This window comes from Cornus florida, unplaced genomic scaffold (genome assembly GCF_030987335.1).
Source record: "Cornus florida cultivar Cherokee Brave unplaced genomic scaffold, ASM3098733v1 CherokeeBrave_3.0.0_Hap2_Chr07, whole genome shotgun sequence".
Lineage (NCBI taxonomy): Eukaryota > Viridiplantae > Streptophyta > Magnoliopsida > Cornales > Cornaceae > Cornus > Cornus florida.
This window is the reverse complement of record NW_026775577.1, coordinates 11,089,413-11,108,588: the sequence shown is the minus strand read 5'-3', so window position 1 is coordinate 11,108,588 and position 19,176 is coordinate 11,089,413. Positions and strand designations below refer to the sequence as shown.

Here is a 19,176-nt window from a genome sequence, read left to right as displayed (position 1 = left end):
AACACAAAAATTCTTTGATCAAAACTCCTTTCACTAACGATGTGTATCTGGTAGAGAGGCCCAAGAAATTCACCATGCCTTCTTTCACCCAGTTTGATGGAATAGGGGATCCTTCTCGGCACCTAAATCATTATGCTCAAAAGATGGCTTTGGATGATCGTAATGACCCTTGGATGTGCAGAGTTTTTCCTACCAGTTTGACAGGAGCAGTACTAGAGTGGTTCAGAAATAGACCGCATAAATCTATCCCGGATTATGTGACTCTATGCACCATGTTCCTGGCACAGTATTGTGGAAATAAGAAGCAAAAGAAAAGCATTGCCAGCCTCTTCACCGTAAGGCAGAAAAGGGGGGAAACATTGCAGGATTTCTTATCAAGATTCAACATGGAGGCATCAGAAATAGCAGATTGTCATTCTGCAACTGCTATAGAGACATTTAAACTCGCAATGATTCAGGGGACAAAATTCCACACTTCCCTAGTCAAGTATTCTCCTCCCGACATGCAGACTCTAAATGCTAGGGCCCAGATCTACATTCGGCTTGAGGAAAATATAGCCCACCGAGCGTAGCACGCTACCCTCGTGACAGTGGAAAACAAGCCTCGAGAAAGAATCCTAACTCCAAAGATTCAAAAAAGCCAACGTTCCTCAACGCCAGTCACCCAGGCACCTGAAAAAAGGCAAAGGGTAGAAGAAGGATTTACACCTCTCCGAACTACCTTGGCTCAGCTCTTCCAAGAAAATAAGATGAAGTTCACAACTCCGCAGCCAATAAAGCAACCCCTGGAGCAAAGGGACAAAAGCAAGCATTGCGCTCATCATCGAGATTATGGGCATTCAACCAACGATTGTCGATCCCTCAGGCGATAGGTGGAGAATATGATCGCCAGAGGTGAGTTGACGGATTACCTCATAACAAAGGAGCATGCAAAGCCCTGCAAGGTCTATCCCCGCAAGGTAGAAGGTACGCAAGTAAAAGTCATCCATGCAATACATGGCAGGTCTGAAGATGATCAAGAGTCCGAGGAGATGTACAGATCCAGATTGAGGGCGACCCACAAGGTCAGGAAGATATCCTCGGTCAATGTTATCAATTCTGGTAGCATTAGTAGTGGATTCGGAGATGGCAACCTATCCAGAGTGCAACTCCCCCACGAGGATCCATTGGTCATCAGTCTTTTAGTGGCCAATTGTATGATCAGGAGGGTTTTGGTAGATCCAGGAAGTAGCGCTAACATAATCACAAAGACGGTCTTTGATCAGTTAGAGATCTCGTCATCATCTATTCGACCTACCTCTAGCCCGTTGATGGGATTCGATGGCACAAGAGTAGATCCCCTTAGAGTAATAGACTTGTCCATAACTGCGGCGAAGAGGACTCTGAAGGAGAACTTTGTTTTAACAGAGATCCATCTTTCTTACAATCTCATCATGGGAAGAGGCTGAATACATCGGATAAGAGGAGTTCCGTTCACCCTCCACCAGGTGATGCGGTGCTTATCTCCTGACAGAAAAGAAGTAATTAATCTGTGGGGCGATCAAGTCGCAGCGAAGGAATGCTATATGCTGACATAGGTTGAGGCGAAGAGGATGTCGACTCAACAGCAACCAGGTGAGGCTTCCAAAACTGGACCCAAATAGCAATTACAGAGCCCTCTGCCCAAGTATCTTAAGGGAAAGGAGGAAGAGGAAATTGCGAAGCTCACCGAGGAGACCCTCGAAGCCGTGGAAGTTATCTTCAGCAACCCTCAAAAGGTTACTTATCTAGGCTTTTCTTCCACATCCGAAGAAAAGGAGGCATTAATTGATGTTATCCGGAGCAAAGTAGATGCCTTTGCATGGGATCACTCGGACATGGTAGGGATCGATCCCAAAGATTCCTGCCATAGCCTGAAGGTGGATCCGGAGTTCAAATTGGTCAAGCAGAAACACCGAAGGTTTGCCCCTGAACGCAAGCACATTATCACTGAAGAAGTAAATAAATTGTTGCAAGCAGGTTTCATTCGAGAAGTACAATATCCGCAGTGGTTGTCGAACGTGGTTGTCGTACAAAAGAAGAATGGAAAATGGAGAGTTTGTGTAGATTATACCAACCTCAACAAAGCCTGCCCTAAAGATAGCTACCCTCTGCCCAAGATAGACCAGATGGTTGATGCTACCACCGGCTACGAGAGGTTGACATTCCTAGATGCATACTCGGGATACAATCAGATTCCTATGGACCCCGAAGATGAAGAAAAAATGGCTTTTATTACAGAAAAGGGGACTTATTGTTACTGGGTCATGCCCTTCGGACTGAAGAATGCTGGAGCTACTTATCAACGCCTTGTCAACAAGATATTCGATAATCTGCTGGAAAAGACAGTTGAAGCATATATAAACGACATGGTGGTTAAAAGTGTGAAAAAAGAAGATCATCCGAAGCATCTTCAAAAAGTTTTCAATACTTTGAAGAAGTACAACATGAAGTTGAATCCATCCAAGTGCTCCTTCGCGGTATCATCAGGTCAATTCCTTGGCCACATAGTGAATAAAAGAGGGATGGAGGTAAGTCCGGCACAGGCTAAGGCCCTCATCCAGAATCAAGAACCAAAAAATCGCAGGGAGGTGCAGGTTCTTACTGGTTGGATCGCAGCACTCAGCCGGTTTATATCCCGATTGTCAGATAAGTGTAAACCATTCTTCGATGCTATACAATCCAAGAATAAAGATATATGGGGACCTCAGCAGCAGCAGGCCCTCAGTCGGTTGAAAGGTTACATGGCTAAACCACCGATTCTATCCGTTCCAAAACCCGGGGAGGTTCTTATTATGTATTTGGCAATTTCTAATACATCGACAAGTGCAGCATTGATTAGAAAGAAAGGAAAGAGGCAATATCCAGTCTTCTACACAAGTAAGACCATGACAGATGCGGAGACGCGATATAGTAAAGCAGAAAAAGTCATCTTAACTTTGATCTACGCCAAGAGGAAGCTTCGGCATTATTTTGAATCTCATAGCATTGTGATACTCACCGACTATCCTATACGGGGTATACTCTCTAAGCCTGATTTATCGGGGAGAATTACCAAGTGGGCTATCGAGCTTAGTTCCTTCGACATAACTTATGAGCCAAAGGTGTCGTATAAAGGACAAGCCATAGCGGACTTCCTTCTCGAGTATGAAGATACTCTCGAAGAGCCGACACACCCTGAGCCACAATGGGAGCTTCGAGTCGATGGTTCCTCGAATCAAGCAAGTGCAGGAGTAGGTGTTGTAATGTCAACACCCGAAGGCACCAAGCTGCAGCAATCTATCTGTTTGAAGTTCCCAGCTACGAACAATGAGGCCGAATACAAGGCATTACTTGCTGGTCTTCGGTTGGCTAGCAGTCTACAGGTACGTTGCTTAAAGGTTTTTAGTGACTCACAGCTTGTTATAAATCAAGTGACAGGTCAGTACCATCCCAAAGAGGAAAGAATGAAAGCATATAAAGAAGCTGTAGAAAACGTTGCACAGGGATTCGATCAGATCGAATTCTACTAGGTACCTCATGTTGAGAATGCCGAAGCAGATCAATTGGCCACATCAGCGTCATCTTCAAATGAGGATCTGATTCGAATTGTGCCGATTGACGTTCTGGACGAGCCCAGCATTAATCCTCCACAAGAAGTAATGGTGGTTCCAGTTATTCCTCGAGAACCATGCTGGATTGATCCATTGGAAGCTTACCTCAAGCATAGGGTTCTTCCAGACCAGAAGTCCGAAGCATGGAAGCTCCGTATCACCGTAGCTAAATACGCCATCATTAATAATCAGTTATACCGAAAGTCATTTTCAGGTCCTTACCTGAAATGTTTAAGCCCTACTGAGGCTCTTGTGGTGTTGAGACAAATCCATGACCGAGATTGTGGTAACCACTCTGGGGGCAGATCCCTCGCGCATAAAGTCCTGACTCAAGGTTATTTCTGACCGTACTTGTCCCAGAATGCAGAAGAGTATACACGGAGGTGTGACAAATGTCAACGTCATGGTCTCATGAAGCATCAACCTGCCGAAGATTTGCACGCAATGGCAAATCCATGGCCATTCGCACAATGGGGGATTGATATGGTAGGCCCATTACCCAAGACTGTAGAACAAAAGGAGTACGTGCTAGGCTACAGATTATTTCACTAAATGGGTAGAAGCCGAGGCCTACTCAAGTGTGACCCATGAGCAGGTAAAAAGTTTCCTTTGGAACAATATCATTTGCCGGTTTGGGGTCCCAAAAGTCATTATGATGGACAATGGTAAGAACCTCGATAATAGAAGTACAAGAAAATTCTTTGCTGAGCATGGAATTATACAAAAGTTAGCTGCGGTTAGTTATCCACAAGGGAATGGACAGGCTGAAATAACTAATCGGACAATTTTCAGTTGTTTAAAGAAGAAATTGGAGAAATTCAAAACGAAATGGTACGAGAATCTCCCTCAGGTGCTTTGGGCGTACCGAACCACACCACAGCGGCCTACGGGAGAGAGTACCTTTGCCATGGCTTATGGATCTGAAGCTGTGATCCCAACCGAAGCGGCAGTTCCAACCCTTCGGACATTCTTATTGCTTAAAGGAAACAATAGTCAGCAGCTCGAACATAGTCTCGATCTCCTGGACAAAAAAGAGGATGTTGTAGCAATTAGGCTTGCTTCATATCAGCAACAGCTGCACAACAGTTATAACAAACACGTCAGCTTCAGGAGCTTTGTGGTAGGCAATTGGGTTTTGAAGCAAGAGACAGCTCATGTAAAGAAACTAGAATCTAATTGGACCGGACCCTACAGGGTTATCGAAGTAGTGGGGAAAAGAGCATATCGTTTGGCCGAAGCTGACGGACGTCTCATTGCGCGTCCTTGGAGCACAATACACCTTAAAAGGTATTTCCATTAAATAAGTTTGTCAATTTTGCTACAAATTCTTCACAAATAAGGCTTAGTATGTCCACAATCAGCCAAACTTATCTTTATTTTGCTTCTATCATATTCAGTACAATTCTACTCTATTTATTTCTTTCCATAAAAATGGGGGCCATACTATTCTATGATTTTGCAACTTTTATGCATGCGTCGCATTATGCAATTTTTATGCAGAGATATTTTCATACTATTCTATGATTATGCAATTTTTATGCATGCTAAGTCGCACTATGCAATTTTTATGCAAAGCAATGTTAGAAGTAAGCTGTTAAAAAAGCATTTGTCACAATGATTTTTAAGAAAAAAACATGAGTTATGGCCTATGTTTAAAACTTTCTATCCCACATCGACAAAAAAGTATGTTCTACATTCTATTATATATGGGAATATTCAAATAGTTAATTGCAGTGTAAGGAGGGCCCACTGGTATTTAAGGCTGTCAAGCTCAATACCAGAGGCATTCCTTACACCGACTTTTTTAACAAAATTTAGTCTATGTCCCACATCGGATAGAAATAAAAAAGAAATGCGATTAATATATGCGTAGTCCACTACATTTGGTTGCCAAGAAGGGAGAATCAATGGAAGAAAAAAGTCTCCAAAGTCAACAAATAGGAAACTTCACAGCCACTGTTACTCGCTTTCTTGGCCTCTTATCATTTTTTGAATCCTCGGCCTTATGATAAGTTGTTTAAGAAAAAATATAAACAAACCTCCCCTCAGGCTCAGCGCCGGGGAGTAATTCATTCGCCTCGAACCCTAAGTGTCCGGCTCAGCAAAAATCTCGCCTCGGACCCTAAGCGTTCGGCTCGGCAAAACCTCCCCTCAGGCTCAGCGCTAGGGAGTAATTCATTCGCCTCGGACCCTAAGTGTCCAGTTCGGCAAACAAACCTCCCCTCAGACTCAGCACCGGGGAGTAATTTATTCGCTTCAGACCCTAAGTGTCCAGCTCAGCAAACAAACCTCCCCTCAGGCTCAGCGCCAGGGAGTAATTTATTCACCTCGGACACTAAGTGTGTTCGGAATAGAACAGATAAGGAACTCTCAGGCAGGGTACTTTCCTTAAAAATAATCTCATTTATGTGCAATATTAAAAGCATACTCAATCGAAGCAAAATAAAAATGATACAGCTTAAGAAACATGGATATATCATTCATTCCCAATGTTGTTTCATTACAAAAAAAATAAAAATAAAAAATAATAAAAATAAAAATTACTCGATCCTACTTCCTCTTCGGATCAAACGGGGTAGATTCAAAAGCATCTACCACAGCTGGACTTGTAGGTGGAGGATTTGATGGGCCGGTTGCAAGAGTAGAGACACTTGGAGCTGAAGGGACCTCAGGATGAGCTTTCACCATCTTGGCAAAAAGAACTTCAGCTTCCTGAGCTTTTGGACCCTCATCATAAGGGAAAGACACTCCCATATGGGTATCAAAAGCCTCGGGATTTGTTATCTTTTCCCCAGAACCCTGATTGAAGCCGGACCTGAAGGCCCTGGCGCTAGATAAGCGCACCAAACTGGTGTAATGACCTTGCATCTGCCTCCCTGCAATGATGCAGGTGCTAAGGGCATCATTCAAACGCTGGACTTCAGCCTCCAGCGACTCGATTTTGGCATCAGAAGCAGCCAAACGCTTCTTGTAAACATCCTGAGCCTCGTATGCAATTTGTGCATTGGCAATGGCATGGGATGCCTTCTTCTCAGAATTACTGAGGTCTTTCTCCAGCTTCTTAAGGGAAAGAGACTGAGCCTCAGCAGTAGCACAGAGGGCCATAGTATGATACAAGCCCTGCATTATGAGATAATAACAATGTAAGAAAGTGTGTAAGGCAATTATGACAATGAAAATGAAGGACGGAGCAAACCTCTATGGCTCGAACAGGGGTGGATGGGAGTAGCTGTTCCAACCCCATTCTGCCAATAATTTCTTCATCCTTGGGGAGCCACATTCCCCTAGCAACGGCCAGTGCTGCAGATGGGTCAGTGATCATAGAATCACCAACATGGAGAATGGACTTGTCAGCCCTCGAAGAGGAAAGAGTCCAAGGTGTTCCAGCCACGGCAAAGATGTAAGCGCTGACCTCATCCTCAGGGTTAACCTCTTCGGTTTTCTTCCCTTTGCTTTTTGGGTTGGAAGCACCCTTGGATTTCGCGGTTGAAGAGGAGTTCAGCCTCACCCTTTTGTTCAAAGGGACTTCGTCAATCTCCTTTTCCTGCTCATTTGTACGCAGTATAGTCAACGGAGCATTCTCTGCAGCTTTCCTCTTCAAGGCTTCAGCCCTCTGTTTTTCTTCCTCAGTCATGGGGAAGCTGTCAAAAGATGGAAGTGAGAGGTCCATGAGATCAGCGGTTACAGCTCTGGAAGCAACTGTTTTAAGACTCGCAGAAGTGAGTAAGCTCTCGATCGAGGGAGGGTTGCTCCAGACCCGCTTTTCCAGGAAGGAAAGCCTCTTTTTGGCAGCTGAAGAAGGAAATGTTGCTGAAAAAATACCAAGAAACTCGTAAATATATTGAAATAATAAGACTCGACATGGGAAACAGCCCGAGCACTCTTCATGAAGAAAGGAGGGATGTTCTATACCTAACTTCCCGAACTTGCGAGGGATTAGGAGTTTGCTCAATTGGGGCACGACCCATTTCCCTTTAACAATTATCATCCTCTCTTTCCACTTCTTCTCAGAAGTGGGAAGGTCTGTACATATCCTTTGGTGCAAGGGGGAAGTGAAAAAGAAATGACAAGGTTCGGTTCCATGCTTAGAAATAGAATAAGTAATCAATAAGTCAGCCAGAGTCAGGTCAAGACTCTCTTGCCACCGGCGAATGAGGAGTGCTAACTCGAAGGAAGTTAGGGTTTACTTGCAGGGGTGCAATCCCCAATTTGTTGAAGACTAAATGATAGAAGGGATGAAGGGGGAACCTAAGAGCATTGAGATGCCCAACAGAGAGGAACAACTCGTCTTCTCCGACGCCCTCGCCGGAGCAAAAATCAGCGCCTTTGGGGTATCCTCCAATTTCTATCCCCTCGGGAATCTCGAATTCTTCCATTACGGATTCAATGGAGAATGGGATACGTCGAATAGATAGAATTGCATTCCTTTCTTCTTTAGTAAGGATATTGTCCGACCTAGAGGTGGATGTTTCAGCCTGGATAGAGGAAGCACCTGGCTGATTAGCCGAGTCACTTACAAGTTTAAGAAAGTTCGAAACCCCAGGTGGGGGAACCCTAATGAGATTAGGGGAAGACGATGGAGTGGACTCAGAATCTACAATATTTATACGTTCAGGAGTAGTCGAAGTACTCATAATGCAAGATCGAAAAGAAAAAGATGAAGAACTAACCTGATAAGACGACGGAGTGAAGAATGCAAGAAACGTAGTGAGAGCAAAAGTAACCCTTATAGAATCTCTTAAGGCAGAATGGCAATGGGCAATCTTCGAAATGTCTTTTGGTAAAAAAGACAACCGTGCAACTTCAATTCCCTTTTTAATAGGAGCCACAATCCAATTAAAGAGGGAATTGGGGACAAAGTGTGGAGGGAAAAATCTTCCTCCAATAAGAGCAATCCACGTCATCATAAATATAACTTTATCTTCAATAAAAGTCAAAGCCCACGTCAGAAGCCCAAGTTAAGTTGGTCATTAGCCCAAAACTACTGTTATCTAACTACGGGCTTTACTAAAGCTCGAATCAAGACACCAGCAGTCATGTGTACCAAGTTAGATGCAGCCCAAATCCATTTAAAGAAAGAGCCGGTCCTACAAGGAAAAAGATTCATCAAAGGAAGTAAGTTCTGTGTAAGGAAAATCCGGAAAGGGAAGAATTATAGAGAGGAAAGAATTCTATTTGTAAAGAAACTGATATATGGAAAGAATTAGAGGACAAGCAACGCGAGTCCTACCATAATTCTTCTAACTTTTGTATTTAAATAGAGGCCCAGACCTCTAATAAAGGGATCAAGCAATTCTACGCTTCTCTATATACTGTTCTTGTTTATTTTTTGAGTGAGTTGTTTTATTTCTCTTAATCATTATTGGTTAAGTGAAATTTTGCACCTACACCTTCCAAAGTGAATGGTGATGGTTCAAATCTCCAAAGGAATAAAATAGGTGTGTGAGTTTCTTACCAATGATAGATGATAAAAAAAAAAAAAAAAAAAAAATTGTTATCATAAAAAAATTCCCCTAACTAAGAACAATCCATCAACAAACTTAGCACCAAGTAACTAATCAAATAAAATAAAACTTGTATCAAAATAAGCTCAAAACCAAATTAGTCAAAGAAATAGAGAATTCAAAAAATGTGGAAAAATTATAATTACCTATTTGCCCATTTGGACGATAACATAAGGATCGCTCCTTTTTCGGTCTCTGACGGCAAGATTTTTGCCTCTCACGATGTGAATTATGAGAAGTCCTAACCAGGGTTCTTGATAGAGAACAATGGCAGCTACATTTTTAAAGTGTATAAAAAGCGTGACAATGAGGTAGTAAGACTCAATTCTTAATTTGGCACATACTAGATTGATTACTTTTATTATGCTATAGAGTGAAGTATAGATTACCTAAATTATGGGTAATCCAAGGGTCATGAGCTACACTAAGACTGTAAAGGGGATAGAATAAGAAGATACAGCCTAATGATGGTAAAACTTCATGCTAACCAATTTTATTAAGATATTCACTTTTTTACCATGCAATTGCTCTTTAGGTGTGTTCGGTTATATGAAATTGGCGTTTTGGAATTATAATTTGTGAAATTTGAGAAAAATAGTTAAGAAAATTAAACTAAATTTTCACCAATTCCACCAATATATTTTAATTCCAGGTATTAAACTGGTAAGAACATATTCACTTTCTTTTGAATTTCCTTTAACAAACTTCCTACCTCATGAGAAAATTTCTTTTTGTTTCATCCACTCAGCTCAAGTATGCCACATGGATATATAATGTTATGAATTCTTTTCCTACAGGAAGAAGATGTACTTCACATGATGGAACATGCATTTAGGTTTTTGTCACTGAAAATAACCTGGTTTGGATCAACATAGCCATTAACCGTTGCTGAGCTTTGATTTCGATTAACCTCCACAGATTTCACAACTAAAAGCCAACGAGAGAAAGATTATGATAATATATATATATATATATATATATATATATATATATATATATATATATAAGATGAAAAGAACTCCAGAGTGATGCACATTTCATTAATTCTCGCTTATTTACTGGGGAAAAAAAATACATTTGATTTATTAGTACATTAAGGCTGAGGCATAAGGTTAGATTGTCCCAAGAGACATATATTAGATATAAATAAACATGTAAACAAAATAAAGTAGGGTTAGTTTGGGAGTCTTTGGTGTTTATATGATGGACTTTGTGTCTTATTATCTTTTCTGAGGTGTTTACATGCTTTAACCTTCAATATATCTATATATATATATAATTTTATCTGTTTTTGTCAACTAATAAATGGGATTTTAGGACTTGTTGCTTTAAGTGGAGAGGAAAGACTTACGTCTCAACAAAGATTTTATTATATGTTTTAAAAAATTTAACAAATTGTATATCTACCTCAGAAATGCCCATACCTGAGGTGTTTTCTCCCATTCCATGGGCATTTCTGAGGTAGATATACAATTTGTTAAATTTTTTAAAACATATAATAAAATCTTTGTTGAGACGTAAGTCTTTCCTCTCCACTTAAAGCAACAAGTCCTAAAATCCCATTTATTAGTTGACAAAAACAGTTAAAATCATACCACAAGTACAGCAAACAAGTCTCAGTATAGATACCTGAGGTGTTTTCTCCCATTCCATGGGCATTTCTGAGGTAGATATACAGTTTGTTAAATTTTTTAAAACATATAATAAAACCTTTGTTGAGATGTAAGTCTTTCCTCTCCACTTAAACCAACAAGTCCTAAAATCCCATTTATTAGTTGACAAAAACAGATAAAATCATACCACAAGTACAGCAAACAAGTCTCAGTATAGATACCTGAGGTGTTTTCTCCTATTCCATGGGCATTTCTGAGGTAGATATACAATTTGTTAAATTTTTTAAAACATATAATAAAATCTTTGTTGAGACGTAAGTCTTTCCTCTCCACTTAAAGCAACAAGTCCTAAAATCCCATTTATTAGTTGACAAAAACAGATAAAATCATACCACAAGTACAGCAAACAAGTCTCAGTTCTCACTTTAACTTTTTCCTTTTCTTTGTAGTATTAACCAAGGTAATACTGTTTCTTGTACACACACACAATTGTATGTTCATCTTCTTGTACACTGTCTCTCTTTATGTGCATTTGTTGTTGACCCAAGGCTTCAAATCAAATGTTTCTCTTTATGTGCAGTTGTTGTTGACCCAAGGCTTCAAATCAAAGGTATATTAGACATTTTCATGATAACAAATCATTGAAAGTGTTAAATTTAGTGTCTACTAGAATTTATGCTAAACAGGTTTTACATTAATAAAAAAACTCAAGAGAGCTAATAGATCAATGGCAAAAGCCCAAGAAGGATCTAACACTGAAAGATGAAATCCAAAATCTCAAAAGACGATAAGTAAAAAATGAAGACTTCTAAAAATCAAGAATCATTGAAGTCTGGAGACTTCCAAAGCTCAAAAGACAATGAAGACAAAGATGAGGATATCAACCCAAAGGTCATCATTAAAGATGAAAAGACTTGGGTTGATAGTCTTGGGTGAGTGTTAGAACTAAATGTGTTACTCTTGAAGCAACTCATTTGAAAAGCTAGCTTGACCTAAAAGACTGACCGTTTCACATTTCACGCATATCATTCATATCGTATCATGGTACTTTAGGCTCGTTTGACATGCGATATGTTTTAGGTATTGTGTTTTATGTCAATATTAAAACATCCGTTTTGTTATACGAGTGTTTTGGGTAGAAATTGAAACCATATTTAGTATAAAAATTTTAAAAATTTGCTTTAGTTCCTTTGTTATGCGAGTGTTTTGGGTAGAAATTGAAATCATGTTTGGTATGAAAATTTTACAAATTTGCTTTAGTTCTTCTGTTACAGTACCAAAACATACAATATCACCAATTTGGAGATATGAGTTTTACCAAAAAACTCTGAAATGTTATGAGCTATTCCAAACTAATATCAGCCATCCCAAATTAATATCAGTCATCCCATTTAAAGACTAATATCAAAAAAACAATATCATAACGCATTCCAAACAGACCCTTGGACATTTAGAATTAGACCATGAACCTTATTGAGTCATTTTGCTAGGCCATTGTTGAGTTCAAGTTAACTCAAGTTTACATAAGCTTTGAAGGAACTTAACTTTTAATTAAACATATTCTAGGACCCACACTTGAAACGACTGATACTATTTGTTGGTACCATTTATTGGTCTCTAAATCACTGAGAATATATAGGCTTTGAACTTAATTGTTTCATTCTTGAAACACGCTAGTAGACATTGAGATGGTTTGAAAATGAAATATCTTTTAAAATCTCAATATTCATCTTAGAGAAGTCAATGACCTTTAATTGAATTGAACATCACGAGGAAAGTCCTTAGAAACATAAAGTTAGGACCTGACGTTATTTGCATAAGTTAATAAAGTCCTAAGTTGACATAGAATGATTTTAGCCGAGATTGAACTAAGAATTGCATATTCTTTAAAACTTGGGTTAAACCAGTCAACTCATGAGTTACACTAAGTTGACTCATAAGAATTAGATAGTAGACTGACTTTCAAATTCAGTGAACTCAGTCAATCCAGAGAGTTTAACTCCTAAAGGGACAAACTAATCAGCAGATTGATCTAGCCAAACCAGCCAACTAAGATGTTCAAAATGATTATAACGGCTAGTTTGGCAGTCCCAAAATATGTAAAATGAGTATGACGGCTATATTCTTTCAAGGGACTATAAATACACTTTGTAATGAACATTTACAAGTGTAAAAATATAGAAAAAGATTTCTACCATGTGAGTTTTACCATCATGCATATATTTCATCATCATTTGTTGGTAGATGCTACCTTTGAGCTTTAAACCATGAATATCATTCATTCATTTGTTAACAACCACAATAGAGCTTAAACTTGTTTATCATCATGCATAGTGGTACTCAAAATCCTAGAGAAAAGCTTTTTCAATAGAATACTTCATGTATTAACTCTAGGTATTGTGAGCCTATACATTCGTGTGTCTATTAAGATATAAGAGACATCATTTGTACACTATAATCTTTTAACTTATATCTGTTGAGAATGGAAAGTCCAAGTGATCTTAACAAGGGAAAGCTGTGAGATATATATATATTTTGAGAAGATTGTAAAACTATATATGTTCTGTAATTGGCAACTTTCGATGTCAAAACAAGTCCTAGTCGAGTTGTAATTTCAAGTTACTATATCGGGATCAACATCGACTGCAGATTTGGAAGGTTGTTCAAAGATGCTATAATTGTGACCATCACAGAAAATGAAGAACACCATGTTAGGAAGAAATCCAAAAAGGTTATGACACATTCCATATTTGGTAATTTCAAGTCTGGTATATTTGAACCTGTTCATGATTCTTGGAACAGGTTCAAGCCATTAGAATTTCGTCTAGAAATCATTCTGCCATTCTGGAACCTGTTCCCATTTCTTTGAACAGGTTCAAGTTTTCAAAATTGGCCTCAAAATACATTCTGCCATTCTGTAACCTGTTCCTAATTCTTTGAACAGGTTCAATAATCCTGATAGCCTATGGAAAGTTTAGTTTCCTGTTTCAGATTTCTCTCCTAATTGGTCTAGAATTGTACCAAATCCTATGCACGAATTTTATCTTATTTTCTGAGGGATTAGGACTTTCTAAACTCTATATAAACCTTGTCATATACATTAGTTTTATTCATGGCTTTAGGGAAAATCAATTCTATATTTTGAGAAAGCCTTTTTAGAAAAAGAAAATTCAGAAAATCAAATCTGATTATTCTGATTTATTTATGAGAGCATACACATATATTCATGAGTGATTTAGTGGTGTTGTTCTCTATCTCATTGGAATTGGAGCTATATTGAAGATTCAGATATTCCGAATGAAGAGCAGGATTTAATTCTTCTACAATCGAGTTCAGATCTTGAAGAAGAGAAGTAAACGCAATCACACTTTGAAAGGGTTGGAGCATTCATGGAGTGCTGTCTGATCTACCTGCTACTCTTCTACAAATATCAAGTGTAAGTCTGAGATCAAGTTGCTGTTGGACGGGGAGTCGCAAAGCTAGAGGATCGTCAGCGATTGGTGTGGTGTAGAACGATAGGGTGTGAGCCAGAGTCAAAGTTCGGTATACTTTATTTCAAGCATAGTTGATTGGTTTACTTCGGACTGCATAGTCCACGAGGTTTTTCCCATAACAGTTAACGTATTTTATCAACTGGGGTTTCCTCGTTAAAAATTCTGGTGCAATCTCTCTAACTTTAACTTGCTTTACTTTTCATATATTTGTGATTGTGAATGTTTAAATTGGTCATATAATTTAATCAATTATAAATTGAGCAAGTTGACCTAATAATCAGATCTAGGTCATAAAAGAGTTAATCACAATTGAAATCAACTAACAGTTTCCGCACCCCGCGTAACTCTTGTTTCACAATTTGGTATCAAAGAGGGATACTTGATATACAGAGTAGATCATATTTGTTGATTGATTGTTGATTTTTTCATCATGTCTGAAAATTCATCTGTTGTTGATGTGTTGCCTTTATGTCCTGTTTTTTATTTTGTAACAAGCATGCAAATTGAGTGGTCAAAGTATAAAAAGGATTTTGAAAAATTGTTAGAGAAATTAGAACTTACGGAACTTGATAGAGATATTTATAAGTTAGAAGTTTTTGTCTCTAATAAGAATTTGGAAGAAATTAGCCATAAGAATTTGAATCTTCTTCATAAGATTGATTTTCTGAAAAATGAACTTAAGAAAGTAAATTTGTTTAATAAATCACTGGAATTTAAAATTGATAATTTGAATAGTGAATTTGTTAAATCAAAACAATCTGTTCAAGAAATTGATATTGACACTTGCAGAATTGATAAGTTGAAAGGAGTGGTTGAGGATGTTATGAGTAACAAAAATTTGGTATCAACTTCAAAGGATTTGTATTTTAAAAAATCGAAAGATGTTTTTGTGGAAGTTGAAACCAAACCTTGTGTTATTTCTTATTCTCCTAAACTTATTTCAACATGTCATTTTTGTGGTGAAAAAGGGCATATCAAGTATAAGTGTCAGAAAAAAAAAATTGAACTAGGAAAGAAATTGAAAAATCTAGAGAGTTCAAATTTGAGGAAGAAGAGGATTAGGACTGTTGAGCCTTGTGACACTTTGCCTAGAACAATAGGGAAATCATTGCATAATGAATCTAAACTTGTTTGAGTAAAGAAAGAGAATTTTAAGTGTCTTGCCATGCACACTGCACTTAGAGCACTTGGTCCATGTGGTTGGTATTTTGATAATGGTTGCTCTAGGTATATGACAGGGGATAGAACATTATTTATCACTTTTAAGGAATGTTCAGTTGGTACTGTTACTTTTGGTGATGGTAAGGCTTCTACTGTAAGTGGTAAATGTAAAATCAAATTTCCAAGAATTGGGGAGTTAAAGAATGTTCTATATGTTAAAGGTTTAGCTGCTAATCTGTTGAGTATTAGTCAAATATATGATGAGGAGTTTCAAGTCAATTTTACTCAACAAGGGTGTTTTGTAACTAATGAAAAAGGTGAATGGATCTTGAAAGGAACTAGAATTTCTGATAATTGTTATGTTGTATTTTCAAATCCTTCACTTATATGTTTTTCTGCAGTTACTGATGAGGCTGTTTTATGGCATAAAAGACTTGGACATGTGAATTATAATGATTTAATGAATTTGTTTAACAATGATCTTGTTCGAGGTTTGCCTAAATTGAAGATGCTAAGAATAAAATATGTGGTCCATGTCAATTAGGAAAATAAACTAGAGTGTCACATAAGAGACTTATTCATAAAGTCACTACTCGACCTTTAGAGTTGATTCATATGGATTTGATGGATCGCATAACACCTGATAGCATTGAAGGAAAAAGATATTTGCTTGTTATGGTTGATGATTTTTCTAGATTTACTTTTGTTGCATATTTAAAAGAAAAATCTGATACTTTTGTGAATTTCAGGTCTATTTGCCAACTTATTCAAAATGAGAAGAGATATCGAATTAATCGGATTAGAAGCGACAATGGAGGTGAATTCGAACCTAAGGAGTTTATTGAATATTGTGATAAGAATGGCATTAAGCATGAATTTTCAGCACCTAAAACACTACAACAAAATGGTGTAGTGGAAAGAAAAAATAGGACAATTGCAGGTATGGCTCGTACTATGCTTCAGGAGAATAAGATTGCTAGTCACTTTTGGGCTGAATCGGTACGTACTGTTTGTCATATCCTAAATAGAGCTTATCTTAGGCCTGGAACTAACAAGACTTCATATGAATTGTGGTATGATAGAAAGCCCACTGTTAAATACTTTAGAGTCTTTGGAAGTAAGTGTTATATCATTAGAGATAGGGAACACTTAGGAAAATTTGACTCTAGAAGTGATGAAGGTGTGTTTTTAGGTTATTCACAAACCAGTCGGGCTTATAGGGTTTTTAATCTTAGAACCAAAGTGGTCATGGAGTCTATAAATGTGGTTTTTGATGATATAAAACCTAAGATAACCTCGTATCAACTTGATGAAGAAGAAACTAATTTTGAAATTGTAGGAGAAAGGAAAGAACCTACAATTCATGAGGAAGAAAGAGTTGAGGATTTAGGTAGAGAAGGTGAAGAGGTTGAAAAATATGAGGATGAGGAATTAGAGGTCACCACTGATGAACTTATAGAAATTTCTGCACCATCTCTAGATATTCCCACATCTAGCAGTTCTAGAGTTAGATTAAGTCATCCAATTGACAATGTGATAGGTCCATAGGATAAGCATGGTACTAGGAGTACAGTCCGTGATGATGTAGGACACTCATGCATTGTAGATGATATAGTTCACTCATGTCACATAGCTCAGTTTGAACCTAAAAATGTTGATGAAGCTCTTCAAAATTCTGATTGGCTTATGGCTATGCAAGAAGAATTGCTTCAACTTGTGAAGAATGATGTTTGGGAATTAGTGCCTCAACCTAGTGATGTTAATATCACAGGGACCAAATGGATCTTTAAAAATAAACTTGATGAACATGGTCTTGTGATAAGGAATAAAGCTAGGTTAGTTGCACAAGGATACACTCAAGTTATAGGAATTGATTTTGATGAGACTTTCGCACCTGTTACTAGACTTGAGTCTATTCGACTTCTTTTTGCTCTTGCATGCCACTTTAAATTCAAATTGTTTCAAATGGATGTTAAAAGTGCTTTTCTTAATGGTATTTTGCAGGGTGAAGTTTATGTAGCACAACCAAAAAGTTTTATTGATCCACATAATCCTGATTTTGTTTTTCATTTTAAAAAGGCTCTTTATGGTTTAAAACAAGCACCTAGAGTATGGTATGAGAAATTGACTTCTTATCTATTGCACAAGGGCTTCAGAAGAAGAGGAGCGGATAAAACGTTGTTTATTTTCAGGAAAGGAAAAGATTTTCTCGTTTCTCAAATATATGTGGATGATATTGTTTTTGGTGCTACTTGTGATAACCTTGTTCATAATTTTTCTAAAGATATGTGTAATACTTTTGAAATGAGCTTGGTTGGTGAACTAACTTTCTTTCTAGGTCTCCAAGTGAAACAACTTGATGATGGGATTTTCATATCTCAATCAAAATATGCAAAGGAGCTAGTTAAAAAGTTTAGTATGAAAGATTCAAAGCATATTCAAACTCCTATGAGTACTTCATCCAAATTGGATAAAGACTCTGATCCTAACAAGGTTGATCATTTCTTGTATAGGAGTATGATTGGTAGCTTGTTATATTTGGCAACAACTAGGCCAAATATTTCATTTAGTATAGGTGTTTGTGCTAGGTATCAAGCTGATCCTAGAGAACAACACATCCTTGCAGTCAAGCGTATTATTCGTTATGTCAATAGTACATTGAATTATATATTGCGTTATTCTTCTGAGTCTAACTCTGAGATTGCAGGCTATACTGATGCTGATTGGGCTGGAAACAAGGATGAAAGAAAAAAGTACTTCCGGTGGTTATTTCTATGTTGGTACTAATCTTGTTTCATGGTACAACAAGAAGCAAAATTGCATATCTTTATCATCTTGCGAGGCTGAATACATTGCTGTTGGAAATTGTTGCACACAATTACTTTGGATGAAACAAATGCTTCTGGATTATGGAGTTGATCAAGGTACTATTTTTATCTTTTGTGATAATATTAGTACAATTAATATTTCAAAGAATCCAGTTTTATATTCTAGGACTAAACACATTGACATTCGACATCACTTTCTTAGGGAACTTGTTGAAAAAAATGTCATGTCTTTGAAAAAAATGCATAGTGCTCAAAATTTGGCTGATATTCTCACTAAACCATTAGATGCTGCTAAGTTTTCTCATTTTAGGAAATCTATTGGTATTTGTTGTCTTGATTAGATGCATTGCAAAGACATAGTCTAAAAAGGATTTTCATGCATATCTTGAGTGTTTAGATTATGTTTTTGGGAAGATAAACAAACCATATTGATTGAGTGTGTTGAACACAAGGAGTTTAATAACACGTGGATTATCTGTGGAAAGCAAACAATGGCTATGATTTAATGAAATTGGTTTTGCTTACTTATTTCGTATAGTAAATGAATCATTGATAATACATTTACTTAAGATGTCATTGTTTTGGTCAAAGATAATATTGATATGATTGATCATTATCTTGGAATTTAAACTTGTTTTATGTGTTTTAGACTAAAAGAGTGAAAAGAAAAAGAAATTTGAAAAACAGCTTGGAATGAAAAAGTTTTTGAAATAGAAAGAAATTTTTTTTTTTTGCTATTTTGAAAAAGGTGAGATGGAAAAGGCTACCTTTGGGATTTGTCCGAAACCTACCTTGACTCAAAACAAATGGGAATAAGGGAAAGAGCTGGCTGCCCATAAGAGTGAAAGCCGTCAATGTGCAAAAAGAAAAAAGAAGCACAAAGAGAGAGAAAAAATGTCTTTTGCACATGTTGATTGTTTGATTTCTAAGGATATGTGATATCATTGATTTATTATCTGAAATCT

At 37.6% G+C, this 19,176-nt stretch overlaps 1 protein-coding gene across 1 annotated transcript; it reads left to right on the top strand.

Moving 5' to 3' along the window:
* Nucleotides 1–881: 881 nt before the first annotated feature.
* On the top strand, nt 882–1,448 carry LOC132316248 (uncharacterized). The gene has a single exon (XM_059814758.1). The coding sequence runs from the start codon at nt 882–884 to the stop codon at nt 1,446–1,448; it is 567 nt and encodes a 188-aa protein (XP_059670741.1).
* The last annotated feature ends 17,728 nt before the right edge of the window (nt 1,449–19,176 follow it).

Bases quoted from the DNA above. Each gene is read 5' to 3' on its own strand.
- LOC132316248 (XM_059814758.1), top strand. From the start codon at position 882: ATGATCGCCAGAGGTGAGTTGACGGATTACCTCATAACAAAGGAGCAT.